This window comes from Acinonyx jubatus, chromosome C2 (assembly GCF_027475565.1).
Source record: "Acinonyx jubatus isolate Ajub_Pintada_27869175 chromosome C2, VMU_Ajub_asm_v1.0, whole genome shotgun sequence".
In the NCBI taxonomy this organism is placed as follows: Eukaryota; Metazoa; Chordata; class Mammalia; order Carnivora; family Felidae; genus Acinonyx; species Acinonyx jubatus.
Genome location: NC_069384.1, coordinates 54,067,501 through 54,087,913, shown reverse-complemented (window position 1 = coordinate 54,087,913; position 20,413 = coordinate 54,067,501). Strand labels below are relative to the sequence as shown.

The window sequence follows — 20,413 nt, the reverse complement described above, 5'->3', positions numbered from 1 at the left end:
TTGTAAAGTAGTAATTTAATTAAATAATTAAAAATTTGGAAATTGTAATTTCACTTTCAAAGTGATTGGATGTGTTTTATCCTGCATCAAAGACAATACTGATTTGCAGCTGAACAGATACCAAAAAGATCTTACAATTACTCTCCTAAAGTTGTCAGAAAATAATGAAGTCAGACATGTCTCCCTTTATGATTTCTTCTTAATCTGGTATGCATTACATCTCGCTGGTTAGCCTTCTTATCTGACCACTAACTCACTGACCACTCAGTAGAGGAAACATCTAAATGTCATGCGTTTGAGCAGATATCGCATTCATAGATTTGGGGGTTTGTTGGTTGGATAGACTGAGGTCTTTGTAGATCTGTATGGGCATATTGAATCCTGTCTTTGGAATATCATGAAAACTAGGGTGACAGCTTTTATTTGATCTCCAAGTTGATCTGGTAATTTCACTATATTTTATCAACCACAGCCTGCATTTTTTTCTTGTATGTCCTTTCTGTTAGTCACAAGGAGACAAGAAAACCTAAATGGACTATGTATTCATGACATTAGCTGTTGTTTCAGGTGGTTAGAGGGACATGTCATTTTTTTATTCACATTTGAATTTGAAGATTAAATACATAAAGGGGCTTTCTTAGGCTAGAGGAGACCCACACCTTTTACTGAACTGGGAAAGAAGGCCAGGGAATAACATTCCATCAGTCGCTTCTCCCTTACCCCTAACATACACATACAGGTGCACACGCATGTGTGTACACACACACACACACACACACACACACACACACACTAGAATGTAAGGGCTTTGAGGCAGAAGTATTTGGGTTTTTTGTTCAATGCCAGCACTTAGAATAGTGATTATCACATGGTAAGTGCACCATTATTGTTGCACAATCTTCTACTTGTACCTTGATTTCATTGATAGGATTTCAGCTAAGAAAAGGGCTTGCTACATTGTCGGTACATAGTAAATATTTCTAAAACAAATTAATCAGCCTCGCTCATTTCTGAGAAGTAGCTGGCTATATTAAATTATTTTATAGAATATGTAAAAGGGGAAAATTTTAGAATTCCTAATTTATTGTCAAAAATATAATAGTTCTCCCCCATATATTTGGTACTCCTTTGTCAGGCAGCATTAGGGTTATAAGTTTTTGTTAAAAATATAAATACTGACAACACCAAATGCTTATGAGGATGTAGAGCAGTAGGAACTCTCATACATTGCTAATGGGAATGCAAAATGGTACAGCCACCTTGGAGGACAGTTTGGCAGTTTCTTTAAAATCTGAACATGTTCTTCCCATATAATCTGGCAGTTGTGCTCCTTGATATTTATCCAAGTGGAGTTGGAAACTTACGTCCACACAGAAACTGGCACACAGATATTTATGGCAGCTTTACTGTTCTACAACAGGTGAGTGGATAAACTGGTACATCCATACATGGATATTATTCAACAATAAAAAGAAATGAGCTCTCAAGTTGACATGAAAAGACATGGGGGATACTTAAATACATATTATTAAGTGAAGTCAATCTGAAAAGGCTGCATACTTTATGATACCAATTATAAGACACTCTGAAAGAGCCACAATTGTGGATATAATAAAAAGATGAGTGATTGCCAGGGAACGGGCTAGGGGTGGAGGAGAAATGCAAAGGCCAGAGCACAGGATTTTTAGGGCAGTGAAGTTACTCTGTACTATATAATGATGGATAGGTGTCATTATACATTTCTATAAACCCAAGAACATACAACAAGAGTGAACCCCTACGGTAAACTAGGGACTTTGGATGATTAGGATGTGTCAACATAGGTTTATCCTTTGTAGAAAATATACCATTTTGATGAGTAATGTTGATAATGGGGAAGGTCACTCGTGTTTAGGGGTAGGGTATATATGGGAATTCTCTGTACCTTCCTTTCATTTTGTTGTAAACCTAAAACTATACTAAAAAAATAAAGTCTTAAAACATAAGGAGTGTTATTGTCTTTATTTTATTTTTTGTATTGATTTCAGTACTTTTAGCTGAGGAGAATCTTTTAACACGTGCTGATTTTTAAAATTACATAGATTTTAAAAATCTATGCTAAACAACCAGGAAGTTTGATAAGAGCCTGCAGTTAAGGTCAGAAGAATGAAACTGGACCACTTCCTCACACCATACACAAAAATAAATTCAAAATGGATGAAAGGCCTAAGTGTGAGCCAGGAAACCATCAAAATCCTAAAGGAGGAAACAGGCAACAACATCTTTGACCTTGGCCATCTTCTTACTAGACACATCTTTGGAGGCAAGGGAAACAAAAGCAAACATGAACTATTGAGACTTAAAGATAAAAAGCTTCTGCACAGCAAAGGAAACAATCAACAAAACTCAAAGGCACTCTGTGGAATGGGAGAAGACATTTGCAAACAGCATAGCTGATAAAGGGTTAGTATCCAAAATTTACAAAGAACTTATCCAACTGAACACCCAAAAAACAAATTATCCAATTAAGAAATGGGCAGAAGACCTCAAAAGACATTTTTCCAAAGAAGACATCCAGATGGCTAACAGACACATGAAAAGATGCTCAATATTGCTCATCACCAGGGATATACAAATCAAAACCACAATGAAATAGCACCTGACACTTGTCAGAATGGCTAAAATTAGCACAGGAAACAACAGATGTTGGCAAGGATGCAGAGAAAGCGGAACCCTCTTACACTGTTGGTGGGAATGCAAACTGGTGCAGCCACTCTGGAAAACAGTATGGAGTTTCCTCAGAAAGTTAAAGATAGAACTACCCTACAGCCCAGCAATTGCCCTATTAGATATTTAACCAAAGGATACAAAAATACAGATTCAAAGGGACACTTGCACCCCAGTGTTTATAGAAACACTATCAACAATCGCCAAACTATGGAAAGAGCCCAAATGTCCATTGACCAATGAATGTATAAAGAAGATGTGGGATACACACAGACACACACACACACACTGGAATATTACTCAGCCATCAAAAGGAATGAAATCTTGCCATTTACAAGAATGTGGATGGAGCTAGAGTGTATTACACTAAGTGAAAGTCATCAGAGAAAGACAAATACCATATGATTTTACTTGTATGTGGGATTTAAAAAACAAAACAGCACGTGGGAAGGGAAAAAAAGAGGGAAACAAGCCATAAGAGACTCTTTACTGTAGAGAACAAACTGAGGATTGGTGGAGGGAGGTGGGCAGGGGGATGGGCTATAAATGGGCAAGGGGGCATTAAGGAGGGTACTTGTGGTGAGCATTAGGTGTTGTAAGTGAAGAATAACTAAATTCTACTTTTGAAACCAGTATTAACTATTGGCTAACAAGTTGAAATAAAAATTTGAAACAAAATTGTCAGAATATTAAAAGAAAATAAAGTCTGTTAGATTTGAATTACAAAAAAAGGCACATTGTATCATTTTTATCTTAATGCTAAGTGGGAAATTACTTGAATTTATTTTCTTTGATACATTTAAAGTTTTTATAGGTTTGATAAATAAGAGTAATTATACTTAATAAAGGGCCAGAAAATATCACCAATAAAAGATCCTTGAGATTATTGGGTTCTCTGACATCTATATCAGATTCCTGACTTTTTAGCTACACTGAAAACTTTGACAGCTGACTTAGCAACAAGGTGCTTTCTCCATACTTGCTGTAGGACCTGCATAGGCACCATCGTGAGCAAGAAAATGAGTCAAAAGAATTTGTTTTTATAGGTTCACTAAAGGTATATAGAGATGAACTCCTTCATTGCCTGTGGTTACATAAGTAGACTCCACTGATATTTTTGATAGAAATGGCTACTTAATTTAAGGAAGAAGATAGTATCCTTGAAAATAAGTAGTAGTTGAACTAATTAACAGGAACAACAGCTATCTGGAACATGTAGTGCATTTATATGCAAAGGTTTGAAAAGTGGTGGTTTATTTTTGTGACTATTGTTGGCATTATTTTTCTCCGAAAGCTCTTCTGAGTCTGAAAAGGTGGAATTTTATATGAGGTTCACACTCTTATTTTTGTTAAGAATGATATGTCTGCCTCTTTGCATGAATTTGTACTGTACTCCGAGGTGAATTCTTGCTACGTGATCTTAGTAACTCTTTTATGTGTTGAATTAAACCAGAGTCTCATAAATGTTTGATTGATTGTGAGGTACGTTTGAAACACAACTTCTATTTTATAACCCTTTTGCAGAACTTTCAGGCTCTATTTAGATAACAGTATGCATGGGATTAAATCAGAAATCTGACATATGTCTAGAGAAAGTTTTCTTTTTTTAAACCATATTTGTGCCTTTTGTGACCTATACATGGAATTTCATCCTAAACAGTGTTTGAGCCTAGAAAATAGGGAAGATGTGAACACTGGTGCCCGTAATAAGTCAGGAACATGATTGAATCATAGTCACGTAAGTTTCAAGGCTGGATGAGTCAAATGAAATCTTGGGTAACTTGCCATATTGATTCTCTTTTCTGAAGAACGTGGATTTGATTACTCAGCTTCAGGACTGGCTATTGCTTAGCCTTCCATATCCCCCTGAAGAGAATAAAGTTGAGGTTACAATCTAAAGTATGATTACAACCTAAAATAGGTAGGGAGTTAAAAAATCTTCAGGTGCCTGCATTGTATCTTAACATCTTAACCATAGATTATAATGGAATCCTAGGTTATAATACCTTATACATAGATTTTGTTATGGTCATTTAAGGGTTTATTTGTTGTTTTTAAAATTATATTTAATTATAAATAAAGATATTTATAATAATGTATAAATATATGTATTTATAGTTTGTCATTTTAGTTGAAGCAGATTAAATGCTAAATATAACATTTAAAAAATCTTCACCTCAGTTCAGTCACCCATTGATTAATGGCATGGAAAATATTGTGTGTATGAAACACAGCAGAATTTCTGTCATACACTCTGCTACTCAGCCTCCTTTTAGGTTACTTTAACAACTTTCTTGGTGAAAAATTAATATTAGCCAAAACAGAACCCAAAAGGTGAATGTATAGCAAAAGAAATACAGTTAACTCTTGAACAACATGGGTTTGAACTCTGTGGGTCCACTTATATGTGGATTTTTTATGGTCCAATGCTATATATATATATATATATTCCCATCCTTATGATTTTCTTAATATTTCCTTTTCTGTAGCTTACTTTCTTATAATTCAGGACATGATACACCTAACATACAAAATATGTATTAATCGCCTGTTTATGTTATTAGTGAGGCTTCTAGTCAACAATAGGCTATTAGTGGTGAAGTTTTGGGGGAGTCAAAAGTTTTATACTTGGATTTTGGACTGCAGATGGTGAGGGAGGTCAGTGCTCCCAACACCTGTGTTGCTTCAGGGGGCAACTCTAATATTTTTAGGCTTATCCATTATATTCTTTCAAGGACGGTATTAGATACTTGACAATAGAGCTAGCACCAAAAACAGGAACACATATGATGAGTGCTATTGAGTATTTGTAGTTTATTTTTATACAATTATTTTAATTGAATAATGTAAACACGTTTTACCCTCAGGATACCAAAAGGGTCTGATGTGTCTAGTGTTTATTCTACTTTTTCAAAACAATCTAGAATTCTAAATGCTTTCCTAATTTTATATTTTACTAAGTAGCCAGTTATTTCTCATCAGTGTATGTATATCAGTTGTAAACCTGAGGCAGTTTTGTTCCTCAGGAGACATTTGACGATGTCTGGAGACATTTCTGATTGACACAACTGGGGGGCCATTCATGGCATAGAGTGTGTAGAAGCCAGGGATACTAAACATTGTATAATACACAGAGCAGAGTTATCTGGCCCAAAATGTTAATAATGCCTTAATTTAGAAAGCCTGATGTATATACCTTCATTCTTTAAATATAGGGGAATAAAGCATCACCTTTAAATTTAGTACCCATATTTATACTGCCATGACAATAATTTAGATAATGACTTATGAAAAAGATTTGAGGTAGCTTCACATGATAGGAAGGAGTTGTTCCTCAAAGATTATTCAGTTACAGTAAGTTACAGTTTATCTCTGCATTTCATATGTTACAGAAATGGCTTTACTTTTTGTGATTGGGTTCATGTAATTCTTTGTGTTTTTTTTTTTTTAAGCGCTTAAATATAAATCCAGTCTCATGAAGGAGAAAACCATTCTTTTATTTGTTGGTGGACTAGTGCTCACTATAGCTGTCATTGTTGGAGCCATTCTTTTTGTCCCAGGTAAGATACACAGTTATATGAGTGAGGCAGGATTGATGGAAATGAGGACCTGGGGGCAGTGGGGTGGCGGGGGCTCATGGGGCTGTTGTAACACATTACCACAAAGGGGGTGTCTTAAAAGTGTAGAAATTTTCTCACAGTTCTGGAGGCCATAAAGCTGAACTAAAGATGTCCTCAACACCATAATCCCTCCTGAGGCTCTTGGGGAGAAACCATTCTTTGCCTCTTCTAGCTTCTGATGTTTGCTGGCACTCTGTAGCTCCTTGGCCTATGGCACCATAATTTCCATTGTTGCCGCAGTAGTGTCTTTGTCAAATCTCTCTCTGCCTGTCTTACAGAGACACTTGTCATTACATTTAGGGCCCACCTGGATAATTCAGGATAAACTCCTCCTTTCAGGATCCTTAACTGAATCATCCTTTGCTATATAATGTAATATTCTTTTGCCATAGAAGTTAATATTCACAGGCTCCAGGGATTTGGAGGTGGATGTATCTTTAGGGCCATCATTCACCCCACTGCAGAGGCAGACTTCATTTGCCAAGACCTGGAAGTGGGGATGGGTGTAGGAAACAATTCTATCTGAAACCACTTGTTTTTGGAAGATGGGAGTGGAAGGGGGAAGAAAGGGAGTGCAGCACATGGAAAGATGGCAGATATGACCTGGGACCCACAGTGCAGACTGGAGAGATCTGTCATTGCTTTGGAGCTAGATACAGTACAGTGTACTGTTTAGGAACATAAATTTGGCAGCTCTGTTTGCCTCTGGAGTTAGGACACCGGGAGGACGAGAAGAGTTGAGAAGATAACTTGAAAGAACAACTGTTTTGACTTTGGGACAGATTGAACACCGCAAGTAAAGGGAATAGTAAGAGGGACTCCCAAGTTTCTCACTGGAATTCTGTGGGTAGTTGAGGCAAAGCCAAGTCAAGGTTTCCACATGTTGAGACTTAGATGTTGACATTTAGTAGATGTTTTAAGTTTGGTCTTAATAAAAAAATAGTTGTGGGGCACCTGGGTGGCTCAGTTGGTTGAGCGTCTGACTTCGGCTCAGGTCATGATCTCACGTTTTGTGAGTTCAAGCCCCACATTGGGCTCTGTGCTGACAGCTCAGAGCCTGGAGCCTGCTTTGGATTCTGTGTCTCTGTCTCTCTCTCTGCCCCTCCCCTGCTCACGCTCTGTCTCTCTCTATCTCAAAAATAAATAAAACATTAAAAAATAAAATTAAAAAATAGTTGTTTTGTGTGAAGTTTTGGGAGAAATATATTTTTGAACCTTTTGCAGTTTGTAAGAGTAGTATTGAGATTAATACACTTAGTAACTTTGAGTACTTTAACTTCCTGTAAAGTAGGAAGTACATAGGATAATATTTTTAATGTTATTTTTATTAACAGGTGAATATTCAACAAAGAATTCTTGTGGACTTGGTTTAATTGTGGTTCCTACAGTGATTTTAATATTACTTCAGTACTGTGTGTTTATGATAGGTAAGTATACATTATAGCATGATTTTGTCTACCTTTTTCTTTTTGAAAACATTTTTGGTTAAAATATTTCTTGTATGATTTTCTTTTTTTCTTTTTTTCACAACTTAATAAAAGTCGGCTTATGTTCTTAGTAACACTTTCCTGTGTGGCTTAATTTTAAGGTTAGCTTAGGTTTTCAGGGCATTCTATTATTTAATAAAAAGCAATTTTCATATATATTTGATGCTAGCCAGTGGATTTTTAAAATTATGTTATATAATTTCTTAATGATTATCTTCATATTTTTATTTTAGTTTTTTCAAGTTATAAGTAGACATTAAACATGCCCTTTCTCTTCTTTTGCCAAGCCTGTCTTAAAAAATAGTTCTACAAATTAGGGTTATCAATTACAAATAGAAATATATCTTTTTTAGTTATTGACAAATCTCAACATTGTAGTTTTAAAAGATGATGCAAGTATCCAAATTGTAATTGGTATAATCTTCACTGCATTTTTGGAGTCAATCACTAACATATTTTTGTTATTATTACCGTCTGTTTTTTCCTATTTGCACATTTAACTCGGTCTTTGAGCTTATCTCTGGCTTGGTGTACATTGGAAAGTTATTAATTTGTTATAAAATCACAGATCTAGGCACACGAGACAGAGGTTATGATGTTTACAGCAGCATGTTTTGCATAATGGTTCTCTTTGCTAGAGTAATTTTATGTGCATGTGGTGAAGTCACGCATAATAGCCATTCATACTGTAAAATGCACAAATGTGGTAAAAGCAGCATTGTTCTAAGGTTTGGGGTAAAAAGCACCAGTCCAGCTCAGCTCACTGTGAAAATAAAAGACTGCTGAACGTGTGACTCTGGAACAGACTACTTGTGTGAAAAGGCAAAGTTTAAATCATTGGGAAAGAATCAAGCATCTCATAAGGAAATCCAGAGTCAGTCTATGGTCACTGGATATTATTTTTGATTGCACAAAATACAAGTCGGTATGATTGCTTCTTAAATGCTCTCAACCCACTTTTTCTTTCTTCAGGTGTTTGGATGTCTTCCTTCACCATCGCCATATTGATCCTTCAGGTACTGGGCTATGTGCTCTCTGTGGTTGGACTAAGCCTCTGTGTCTCAGGTAAGGGTTACGTTCTTCTCTCATCCCAGTTTTTCTTACTACAGATTTCTCTTGGACAGAGCTCTTCTTCCTCCTCTCCTTCTTTATCCATTCATCCATTCCCCTATTGAAGGACATCCTGCTGCTTTCAGTTTTTGATGATTAAGAATAAAGCTACTATAAACATCCATGTGCATGTTTTTGTGTGGACATAAGTTTTCAACTCCATTTAAGTAAATACCAAGGAGTGTGATTGCTGGGTTGTTATGTTAAGAACATATTTAGCTTGTAACGAATTGCCAACCTATCTTACAAAGTGGCTGTGCCATTTTGCATTCCCACCAGCAATGAATGAGAGTTCCTGTTGCTCCACATCCTTGCCAGCATTTGGTGTTGTGGGCTTTGTGAGCTTTCTTTTTTTAACTCTCATTTTTTCCCCACTGAGAATAGTGCTTTCCATATTGCCATGAGAATATTGGCTGTATATGGCTTGTGGGCTGATTATTCTAGCAGCCAAACTGCTGTGCCTATATTTGTGGGAGAATTTTTTAAATAACCAGCCTCTAATTGGTTGGAACTTAAGGCTTTACACACTACTTTCTATTAGTCTTGATGTGATAAGGCACATGTTATGCAAACAAAATCTTTTGTCTTTTAATAATTTGGAGGCATTTCACTGAGTTAATAATGATGAATATATGTAGGTAGTTTTTGTTTCTTAATAATTAGAAAAAGAATTACTCTCCTTAAAACTTGATTTATTGTTGTTTGTTCTTTTAAAAAGATAACTTATTTCATGTAGATTTTTAATGTAAAATCTCACTTGTTTTTACAGAGTGCACCCCAGTGAACGGCCCTCTTCTGATTTCAGGTTTGGGTATTATAGCTCTAGCAGAATTACTTGGATTAGTTTATATGAAACTTGTTGGTAAGTCAATCTTATTTTTTGTTAGCCTGTGCCGAGAATTTCAGTTATATAATTGAAATATAACGAATGTAATGCTTTGATTGGCTCTTACGGTTTGACTAAAGAAATTTATCAGTTTTCCCAAAAACGAGAATATATCATGAATGCAGCTGTATTTCTTAAATAATAAAATTGGAATGATTTGGGGGTAATGAAAGAGGGTAGAAGTAATATGAATTAATGAAAATTTTAGATTATAAACTATTTTTTAAAAAATGGCTTATGTTTTAGAATGTATAAACTATACTAGCTAAAAGGAGAGAATATTGAGGATTTGTTTTATATTTTTTTATTTTTTATTTTTTTATTTTTATTTTTTTTTTTAACGTTTACCCACTTTTTTAGAGACAAGAGACAGAGTGTGAGCAGGAGAGGGGCAGAGGGAGGGGGAGACACAGAATCTGAAACAGGCTCCAGGCTCTAAGCTATCAGCACAGAGCCTGAAGTGGGGCAAAGATTCATTTTAATAGAAAAAGATTTTTAATTGTCCCATTGTTTCTATGAGAGACCTAGTTGTTACTTGCTCTTCTTGCAGATTGTTTATAGACCTTGGCTCCCCTAAGTAGACAGGTTGAAATTCAAAATCTGTCACTTTTGTTAAAAGAACAGTGTCTTTTGACTTTACTTGACTTTAAAATATTTTTACTTAAGAGACTCTTAAATATAGGGAACAAACTGAAGGTTGCTGGAGGGAAGGGGAATAGGGGAGATGAGCTATATGGGTGATGGGTACCAAGAAGGGCACTGTTGGGATGAGCACTGGGTGTTATATGTAAGTGATGAATCATTAAATTCTATGCCTGAAACCACTAACACACTATATGTCAACTAACTTGGATTTCAATAAAATTAAAAATACAATACAATAAAATAAAATAAAACCTCCCAAAACAACAACAACAGCAACGAAACGAATATAATAAAAACATGGAGCTTTAAAATTTAGGCTTTTGCTACCTTTTAATTAATTAATTAATTAATTAATTTTTAAAATCCAGTATAATTAACATACAGTGTTATGTTAGTTTCAGGTACACAATATTAATGACTCAAGAGTTCTATACATTATTCAGTGCTCATGATGAGGAGTGTGCTTTTTACTTCCCTTTGCCTATTTCCCCCATCCTCCACCCACCTCCCCTCTGGTAACCACCAGTTCTGTATAATTAAGAATCTTATTTTTGTTGTCTCTTTTTTCCTTTGTTTTTGTTTCTTAAATTCCACATATCAGTGAAATCATATGGTGTTTGTCTTTCTCTCACTGACTTATTTCACTTAGCATTATACACTCTGGATCCTTCCATGTTGTTTTTACTACCTTTAAAATAAATGGTTACTAAGTTGGAATTAGCTAATTTTTTTGAATTTCATATTTAATCTGCCAATTTTCAAATAACATGTCTATATAAATTCTTATTTTTTATACATAGAGGCAGATGCTTTTAGGTAGTATGTTGTCTGATTTGATCTAAAAATGTTCCCTACAATTGGTTTACATTAGTATCCCTTTAAAAAAGTTGTTTTTTTTATTTAAACAGTAAACCAGACTCTTAAAAATTTGTCAAAATAATCAAAAGTTGCCAAATAATAGAGTAAAAAAAAAAAAAATCAGTGTTCTGCTTTAGGTGAACTTTACTGTGTTTCAAAAATTATATGAACCTTGAATTATTAGTCAAATAATTTTCCATATGGCTTACATAATATTGTCAAAGAAGCTTTACCTTTGTTTCTTAACCTCAGCTTTTGCTGACTGATCATTGAGTTCAGTTTTGTTACATATTCTTTTGTCCCTATCTAGTTAATGCTTGTTAGATAAACAAAATACTTAACTAAAATCTCCCTATCTTTGGTTTATGTGTTCTCATAAATCAGAGTTGTTTCCTCAATGAAATTTTCTTAGTTCATGACTCACAGGTCCATAAAATACAATGAAGACCTCTCAGCCCAATGGTAGTAGCTGTCATGAGCATCACATTATGAATGTTGATACATATTCCATTTTTGTTGAGTATTCCAGTCCCCATTTGTGTGGTTCTTGAAGTTGATACTGCTAGTTACATTGCTCTGTGTGAATGTTTGAGAATACAATGTTCTCCTCAATATTCCTACAACATGATGTAGTATTAGGTGTCTTTGATGGCTCTTTGTTCTGTTTATTCCTCATTGTCTGGATCATCCTCCCTTTTTTTAAATGTTTGCTTATTAGTTTTGAGAGAGAGCCCGCACGCGCGTGGGGGAGGGACAAAAAGAGAGTGGGACACAGAATCTGAAGCAGGCTTCAGGCTCTGAGCTGTCCGCACAGAGCTGGACATGGGGCTTGAACTCAAGGACTGTGAGATCATGACCTCATCTGAAGTCAGACACTTAACCGACTGAGCCACCAGGCACCCCTGGATCATCCTCCCTTTTACTGCCTTGCTCCCCATGCCTTCCATGTCTAACAAAGAATAATGTTCAGTAGAATTGCCAACAGGTCTGGAATGCCGACTCAGGTGGAAATAGGCATTGTCTAGCTACCACTTCCGGGGTCCTGTCTCTCTCTTCTCCATAGCTTATCTCCCAAAGAAGCTTGGGAAACCAGTGTAGTAACACACATACTGTTCTCATGTGAAAAATCGAAGTGAAAGTAAAATCCTAAAAGAGTTCCCCCCAATTTTTTCTTTATCATAGTTTAGCATATAAATATTTATATGTTAAGAATTTAGTCCAATTTTATTGACATTTTGAGAATATTCTAAATTAACTTTCCAAATCAACTTGTCTAATGCCAGAATTCAGAGGCACACCTTCGGTCAGTTGAAGGGCAAGAAGAGAAAAGGTACAGGAAAGTTGCTCTTTAGATAATGTGGTAGAATAGGAAAATTAGTGTGTTTTTCTTATATAATCTGAGTGTGTAAATATCAGTATATGTAACATTAAGGTTGCAAATTTTAGCATTTTTATCAGGAGGCAAGTAATTGTGTTTCCAAAATAAATTTTACTCATTGTGCTCTGTTTTGGAAAAGCTTAATGAATGTGTCTTGACTTAAATGCAATAAAATTCTCAGATTTTGTTGTTGTTAAAATCCAAGCTATCTTTTTTAAGAGTAAGTTAATGGCCCTATGAGAATTTTAACTTTGTTATTTTTATTATTTCCAAGTTTAAATTTGTAGCCTTAATTGTTACTTTAGAAGTAAGATTTTAACTTTCACTTTTTATGGTCTTTTGAAACTGTTGGATTTTTTTTTTTTTATTACTGGAAGTATTTAAGTTTTACAAAATGAAATTGGGGTTGGAAACAAGAATAATGTGAATCACATAGAAGATTAAATACTGCTAACTAAACTCACTAGAATTAGGCTTGTTGATTATATGGGGCATTTATATCCATTATTTATAAGAGTCCATACTTGTTCATTTTGTTTTCCTTTTTTTTTAAGCCATTACCAGTTCAGTATAAAGACATATAATTATGTTTTGTTATAAATCAACCTACTAGTAATCAAAAACCAGATTTATCACAACATATCACTTGTTTTAGAATGACATGGAATGAATATATATAAGTGATATTTTATAGTTCACTGTTAGGATGTTAGGAAGAGGTAGGTCTGCTATCAGTAGGAAAAATATTTCTGAAAATTCAAAACGTAGAAATATATTTGTGTCATGTCATCAGATGTTTCAGGGAGAGAAGAACAAATCAGGAAGAAACCTTGCAAGGGGCTCATATGGAATCCTTAAAGCTTGTGGCTTAAAAATAAATATATGTATTTAAACTACATATATATGTGACTACATACACACACACACACACACATATACACATATGTATGTATGTGTGTAGTGCCTTAGGCATGGTAAGAACAGATAAACCACAGCCATTTTGTCACCTCGGTCATATGTGTGTGGGAGAGAATTAAGTGAAAACTCAAATTAGCTTTTGCACTTCTGGGTTTTATACTACTACTAGGGAGAGCACAGCTGACTGGTATCCCAGCTCTTATTTTCCAGAATGGTCTAGCCAAAATGTGTTGTTCCCTGGACCTGAGAATTGGAACTCAGAAACTATTCTTTACACATTATTAGGATAGAAAAGGAGTTACTTGGAAGTTCTTAATGTTAATCCTGATAAATAAATTTATGATTTCAAAAATATAGCTCTAAAATCTTACCTCTGATCCTTCACGCTACCAGTCAGAAATTTGCACAGCTGTTCAGTTTTCTTTTCTTGGATAGAACATAGAGTCATGGTTTAGTTGAAGTGATTTGTATATATATGTAACTACTGTGATGATCCCTAATGAAGTTCTATAATTCTGCTTGGCTTCTTTTGAGAGGCTGCTAAATATGATTCACCCATATTCCCAACCCATTTCACTCCATACTACTTTAGAAAGTGGTTTCCTTGTTTGGCTGCAAGGACCACACCGCTGCCCCCGTGCCTCCTGTAAGGGAGATTTAGTTTAAAGCCACACGTGACACTAGCAGAGATGGGGATCTCTTGAGAATTGAGATATAACCAGACCTCACAGGGGCTGAGACAGTAAGCCATTTAGGAATTAGAAAGTTCTGATACATCTCTACAAACTGAATCATCGTGTTGCCCTCTGAGTAACAAGAGTTAGTCAGTGCCCATCTGCAGATTATACTGTGAGTTCCTTTCTGGTTCTTTCCCTAAGAGCTCATCCTCTCCTTTATGGCCTCATCTTATATTTTGTTCTTGTCTTCTCCTTGGTAGTTTCTCTTATGTTTGTCTCTAATCTTTGAGCTTCTCTCCCAGCTTGCTTTCTGTCTCCTTGTCACCTTCCTTTCCATCACCAACTTTCTGGTCTACTTTCTCTTTCTCCTCTTCAGGTCCCAGTGGGAGAGAAAAACTTTTCAGGCTAGTTAGTCACCATGGTCTCTGTTTGAGAGAGCCTTTTGGCTTCTGGCTGGTTTCTACATTGGCTGTCCTTGCGTGGGGTCTCACTCCCATTGCCCATCAGCTTTGGAAGCTTGGTAGGGGTGAATGTGGAGGAGGAATGGTAGTAAGTAAAGAGCACAGAACACTAGAGCGGTTCTGGGGCCCTGCATCGGTAGCTCACAAGCAAATTCAGCCTTCCATCCAATCCACAGGATAATGTAATTGACTATCCCATAGCATTACCCTCCCACCAGCCTGTTCACAGGATGTTGCTGGTTCATGCTTTCATACATATAGGACTCTGATTTAGGACTGGCTTCCGCTGCGCTGGGTCCTTCTCACCTGGCTTTTGTAACAAAATTCTCTCTTTCTCCCTATGCAACTGAAGTAAATGTTTTTCCCCTCTCTCTTTCTCCATGCCCTGTATTCCTTCATTAACCAGTCCACTCAGAAACAGTGCAAAGGGTAACTTGGAAAACTGAGAAAGAGTACATGGAGAAGAGATTGATTGTGGCTAAAACTAACTGCTGGGAGAATTCATTGAACTCCGAGGGATCTGAATATTTTTTTTCAGTTTGTTAGCTATTTGGAGCATTGAAAACTGGAAAGATGGAAGCAGAAGAGAAGACTGGGTCACAAGGAATGAGAACAGTGAGCTAATAAGGGCAGGCAGTGGAGTAGAGGTGAAGATTGGTCATTGCCACCTTCTGTCCACATTCTGGCTGGGTTGAGTGGGGAGGGGTATAGAGTCCACAGTGGGGATGAATAGATGATAGACAGCATTTTTCACCAAGAAGTTTAACAAATGGCTGATTTAGGAGAAGTATAGCCTGTACAAATGAGAGAAATGTATTGGTTTATTATTTGATGTAGGTGGGTCATTTGATCATTATATTCTATCAATGCATAAAATCATTTGAAATTAACCATTAATAGTCATTGAGATTAAACATTATATTGCCTTAACGTATTAAATTTATTTTCTCAATTTTTAATTATATCAGCTTCCAATCAGAAGACTATACAACCTCCTAGGGTAAGTTAAACTTTCTTAAATGAATTTGGAATGATCAGTTGATGGTTTTGACTGAGAAATGATAATTGAGATAGGAAAAACTAAAGCCTTTTGCTCTCTGTTCAGTGTATACCATCAGATTAAGAGAACACTGAAGTAATTTCATGACTTTTGCATGAGTAGATCCAACTTACTTTAAAATATATCTGGTCATTTTAGTTGCAGTAGGACAGAATCAGTGATTCCTTAACATTGTGCTAATAATTTCTCAAGTGACTTCTCACTTTCTCAGAACTGGAAAGTTTCTGTGTAAGAATAATGGTTATTATCTCTGCTGAAGGAAGCTGATTCCAGTATATTGCCTCACCTATTGGCTCCATTTGATGTAGGTATACAAAAATGTTACTTCAGGCTTTTAAAATGAGAGCAAGAGATTTGTATGAAATTGATTTCATTAAAAATAATAATCTATGCAATAAATGTACATATTGCTGAAATATATCTGTTCTGAATTATGATTCGTTTCCCTTCTTCCCTCATTTTAGAAGCATTTTTCTTCCTCCAAACTGTACTATAGTTTTTACTCTATCTTGGATACCTTAAAAACTATCTAAGAAAATTCCAAGAAAAGGAACAAATTAGGAAATAAACCAGATAAATGAGCAGGTGAAAAAACCCGTGTAGAGAATTATCATGTGACAGGCCCAAGAACTATTTTATGGAAAGAAGACCTGGAGAGGACTATACCGTACTCACCTTCCTAGAAGGAATAATAGTAGCTCTATCTGAAATGCCAAAATTGAGACTCTTGTCTGTGGCAGGGAGTGGAGATTACATATACTCCTGAGTCTGACAAGCTTCCACAGACATGTCTGATAGGCAAGGAGGGCCTGAGGGTGCATCTTTCCACGGGTGTTTATTCTGAAAAGATTGGGGCTGTAGCTACATTGGTCACCAACAGCCAGCAGTGTTTAAAGTGCCTCTGTTAGAGATAATCCAACCATTGGACCCTTAAATCTTAACACATTTTCTTTCCTTGTTACTGAGTTCAACTTGCATGATTTGAAAATGATTGTGTTTTTGTCTCCCCCCTTGTTTAACTGTATTATCTATTATTGTGTTGCTATTTATGTTTGCACTTTTTTTGAGAAGTTTGAATTTCTTGAACTGAAAGAGGCAGAGTGGGTGGGAAATTCTGCATAGAAAAATATTAAAAGATTAATAGTTATTATTAAACTATCAGGTAAACTTGGCAATCTTTGTTTCCTTAACTTTTATTGCCTTTGTTTTTAGCCTATAGGATTCACTCTTTACTATAGAGTTTAAATGTTAGCATATATAAATTTTAGTATAAAAGAACATGAAATAAATTCTATTTTTACGTAAATATATTTTAAATATTTTCCAGAAAGCTGTAGAGGAACCCCTTAATGGTATGTGGTTATTACAAACTTGTATATTCTTCTTGATCCATTACCAGATGATAATTTGAACTGGCCCCAAAGCAGTTAGAATGCTCCATCTATGCCTGGGGGAAAAAATCCCATTTTTTTCTTGCCTGACCTCTCTTTTCTTGATTATAATAATTAATATAATAATTAAAATAATAATTAAGAGTATTACTATTGTAATGTTCTTACCTCTAAGAAAAACGCACTCCTCAGTATCTCTCCAGTCCTTGCTTGCACTGGCCAAGCAATACTTAGGCAAGAAGACCATTGCCTTATATTAGCCGGTAGAAAAGAATCTCAATTAATTTCAGTTTCTGATTTACAAATTCAGATCCAGACTGTCATCATGTAGTGAGACCCAAGCATCTCACTTTCTTTCTCCCTAAACCTAGATCTATGTTCCCAACTGACTTTGTTTCCTTTGAGAGTCTGGATAGGAGCCACAGACATGCTTTTGTAATAAAGTAATAGACTTAAAATTAATTTGTCTTCATAGCTGTGGAATAGTTAGCATGATATTACTGCGTATTTATTTAGAAATGATTTCTAATTGTTGAACCTTACTAACTGCTTGGCTTGTTACTAATTCTTAGCATTTAAAGAATCAAAAGGAATGATGAATGATGGTAAGTGTAAAATGCACCTGCAATTATAGATTGATTAAAATAGGAACATTGAAAAGAAATAAAAGGGCTTCTTTAAAGTATGCTTTTTTTGTATATAAAAGGGACACTGTCAAATCATAAAGGTCTACATTTTTTGATTTATAAAACTTAAAGCTACTCTTAAAAGTTGCAAAACCAGTGATATAAAAGCTGTAGGGTGTCACTAATCAGACTTTCCAGTCTTACTGCTTGTAGCAAAGAGAAATTACTGCTTTTTTAAAAACATTTTTCAGCTACAATGTCTGGTGCCTGTAACTTTTAAAAATGATTTTTAGAAGACACATAGACAATCTGGCACAAATCTTTATCATCTTGACAGGGTTTCTTTTGTGCTTGTGTTGGTGATTTGTTGCATTTAATTCATGGGGACTTAATATCTCTGCTTTTCCAACTAGGGACTCAGTTGTAACCATTTGAAAAAGGATTTAAAAAGAAATGTTTAGTCACTCAGCTTTTGCTTCTTGTTTTGGAACTCTGGGCTAATCACTTCTATTTTGTATTATTTCAAAGACATTTGCTAGTTTTTAAAGATAAGTAAGTCGGACATATTGAGTGCTATGAGTATTCATTTTGATTTTGCTTGAAGATGCTGTGATACTTCAATTCTGTTAATATTTTAATAACTGTATGTTTTTATCTTATCAAACATTTCTTCATACCTTTGATATTTAGTCATTCCTTGATCATGTAAATAGTGTGCTATTTTACTGCTTTAACCTCCTCACCTCTGTGGCAAAGTGCAGCATTTAACACAAGAGGCTATATTCCCATGAGTGCAATTAATTTTTGCATAAGATTAAAACCACACCAATTGTGTACTGGTGGACACAGTTTAAAACAATGGTTAGGCTGTGTTCAACAAGGAATCACAGAACGATTCCATTTTTGTAGGTTTGTGTTGTAGCCACAGCCTTTACTACAAAAATGTCTGTTTTATTTACCAACCACCACCTTCCTAATAAAAAAAAAAAATTGCAGTTGGTAGGAATAAACTAAGTGACATTCAAAAAAAGAACTGGTACCTGGAATTGTGGCATAGTTCGTCCATGTTTACATTCTCTTGTTTTGTTTTGTTTTTCTTTCTTTGCTCTTTCTCTTCTGCCATGTGATTCTTCTGTAGTTGTATAAAGAAATGAAACTCCTTTTCTCTGTTTTCAGAAAACTAGTATAAGAACCTCAAGTGCATTTTCCTTTATTAATTTCATGTGACTTTTTTTGGAACCACCATGTCAGTAGATACAGCAGTTTTTGTGTGTTCATAGCATACAAAGTCTATGATGATCTTTGAAATTCCCTTAATTTTGCTAATATTTAGCTGTTCAGAATTTGTTCTTGTTTTTTTCTTTTTTTTAACCTTTTTTTAAATCTTTCTGGTGGGCTCCAGGCCCTCACAGTGTGTCTGCCTCGTCAGTTTCAGACTGTCTTTCTAAGGACCACAATCCCCTTTTCTCTTTCACTTGCACCTACTCGCATGTTTATTTCACTTACATCAAATGAATGATGTAGGTCTAAAGTGAATGTGATAGAATATTATTCTGTGGTCAATATCTTTTGCATTGAAAAACCAACATCTCTTGGCTTCTCAGCCAACCCAGCCAACTAAGATTATCAGACTTTGTTGATTTTTATTTTCATGTGGCATTGGCCTTTTACTTACTACAACTAAAAAGGCTAATGATTTACCCGGTTTACATCTGTGACCTTTGTAAATCTAAGATTAAACACTTTTTCTTTATTTTTAGATGCTGTATATCTGAAACTTTTAATTTTTAAAAATTCATCAACTTGTTAGTGCATAGAAAATGGACAGGAATAATGATTATATGTTCATTTTTCAATTTTCCAGAGTAACTGAAGTGAAGTGATGGACTCTGATTTGGAAAGTAGTAAGACATGAAAGGAATACAATTGTGTTTAAGCACCATGGCCTTGATTCACTGTTCAGGAGAAGAAAACAAGAAAAATTACTGGTTCTCATCTGTGGGAGAAAGTAAATCTTTGACCCTTAAATGATTGTTACAGTTAAGTTTTTATTCAAAGCATTTGTAATTTAGTTAATAAAAGAATTATTATCTGTGTTGTGTGCCCAATTGAGATCCAGTTTTTTGTTGTTATTTTTATTCAGTAAAGGGCAAGGGTAGAGTGGCTAATTTCCAAGAATGATGCCTTTCAGATCTTAGGGCCTCTTGACTGTAGTTTACCAGTTTGAATTGGTTCGAGGTTGAGAATCACGTGACGCTAACCTCTTGGTTTCCCAGAGAGATCTGTGAAGAACAGTGGCTTCCACAGAACCTTAGCAGACTCGGGTTCACAGCCACTTTGGCAGTTATGGCTGGTGTTAGCCGAGTAAGGTTTCTGGAACGTCTGGGTCAAAGGAATAGCAAATTTAAGTACAGATAGGAGTTTGGTTGGGAACATCTTGAATGCCACCTACATCTCCGGCAGGAGACCATGGTCTTCATTCTTGGGGGTTGCCATTCACACATTCTTCCTTCAGCATACCGTGTGATGAATCCTTTTCAGAGTTAGGGTAATTTTATTGATGAATGTGTTTATCTCTTATTCACACAAC

General features: G+C 35.4%; 1 protein-coding gene across 6 annotated transcripts in view; it reads left to right on the top strand.

Moving 5' to 3' along the window:
* The window catches only part of CD47 (CD47 molecule), a 45,981-nt gene extending 26,050 nt beyond the window's left edge, over positions 1-19,931 (top strand). The window contains exons 4-12 of one of the 6 annotated variants that reach the window (XR_003426832.2): positions 6,159-6,266; positions 7,661-7,753; positions 8,786-8,878; positions 9,693-9,785; positions 12,596-12,642; positions 15,715-15,746; positions 17,134-17,158; positions 17,770-17,802; positions 19,688-19,931. Coding sequence is in view for 3 of the 6 variants with exons in the window: in XM_027077665.2 (XP_026933466.1) it covers positions 6,159-6,266; positions 7,661-7,753; positions 8,786-8,878; positions 9,693-9,785; positions 15,715-15,746; positions 17,134-17,158; positions 17,770-17,802; positions 19,688-19,692 (482 nt within the window). In the remaining 3 variants the exon portion in view is untranslated. The remainder of the gene's footprint in view (positions 1-6,158; positions 6,267-7,660; positions 7,754-8,785; positions 8,879-9,692; positions 9,786-12,595; positions 12,643-15,714; positions 15,747-17,133; positions 17,159-17,769; positions 17,803-19,687) is intronic. The other 5 variants (XR_003426833.2, XM_027077665.2, XR_003426834.2 and 2 more) reach the window with 5 other exon arrangements.
* Positions 19,932-20,413: the final 482 nt, after the last annotated feature.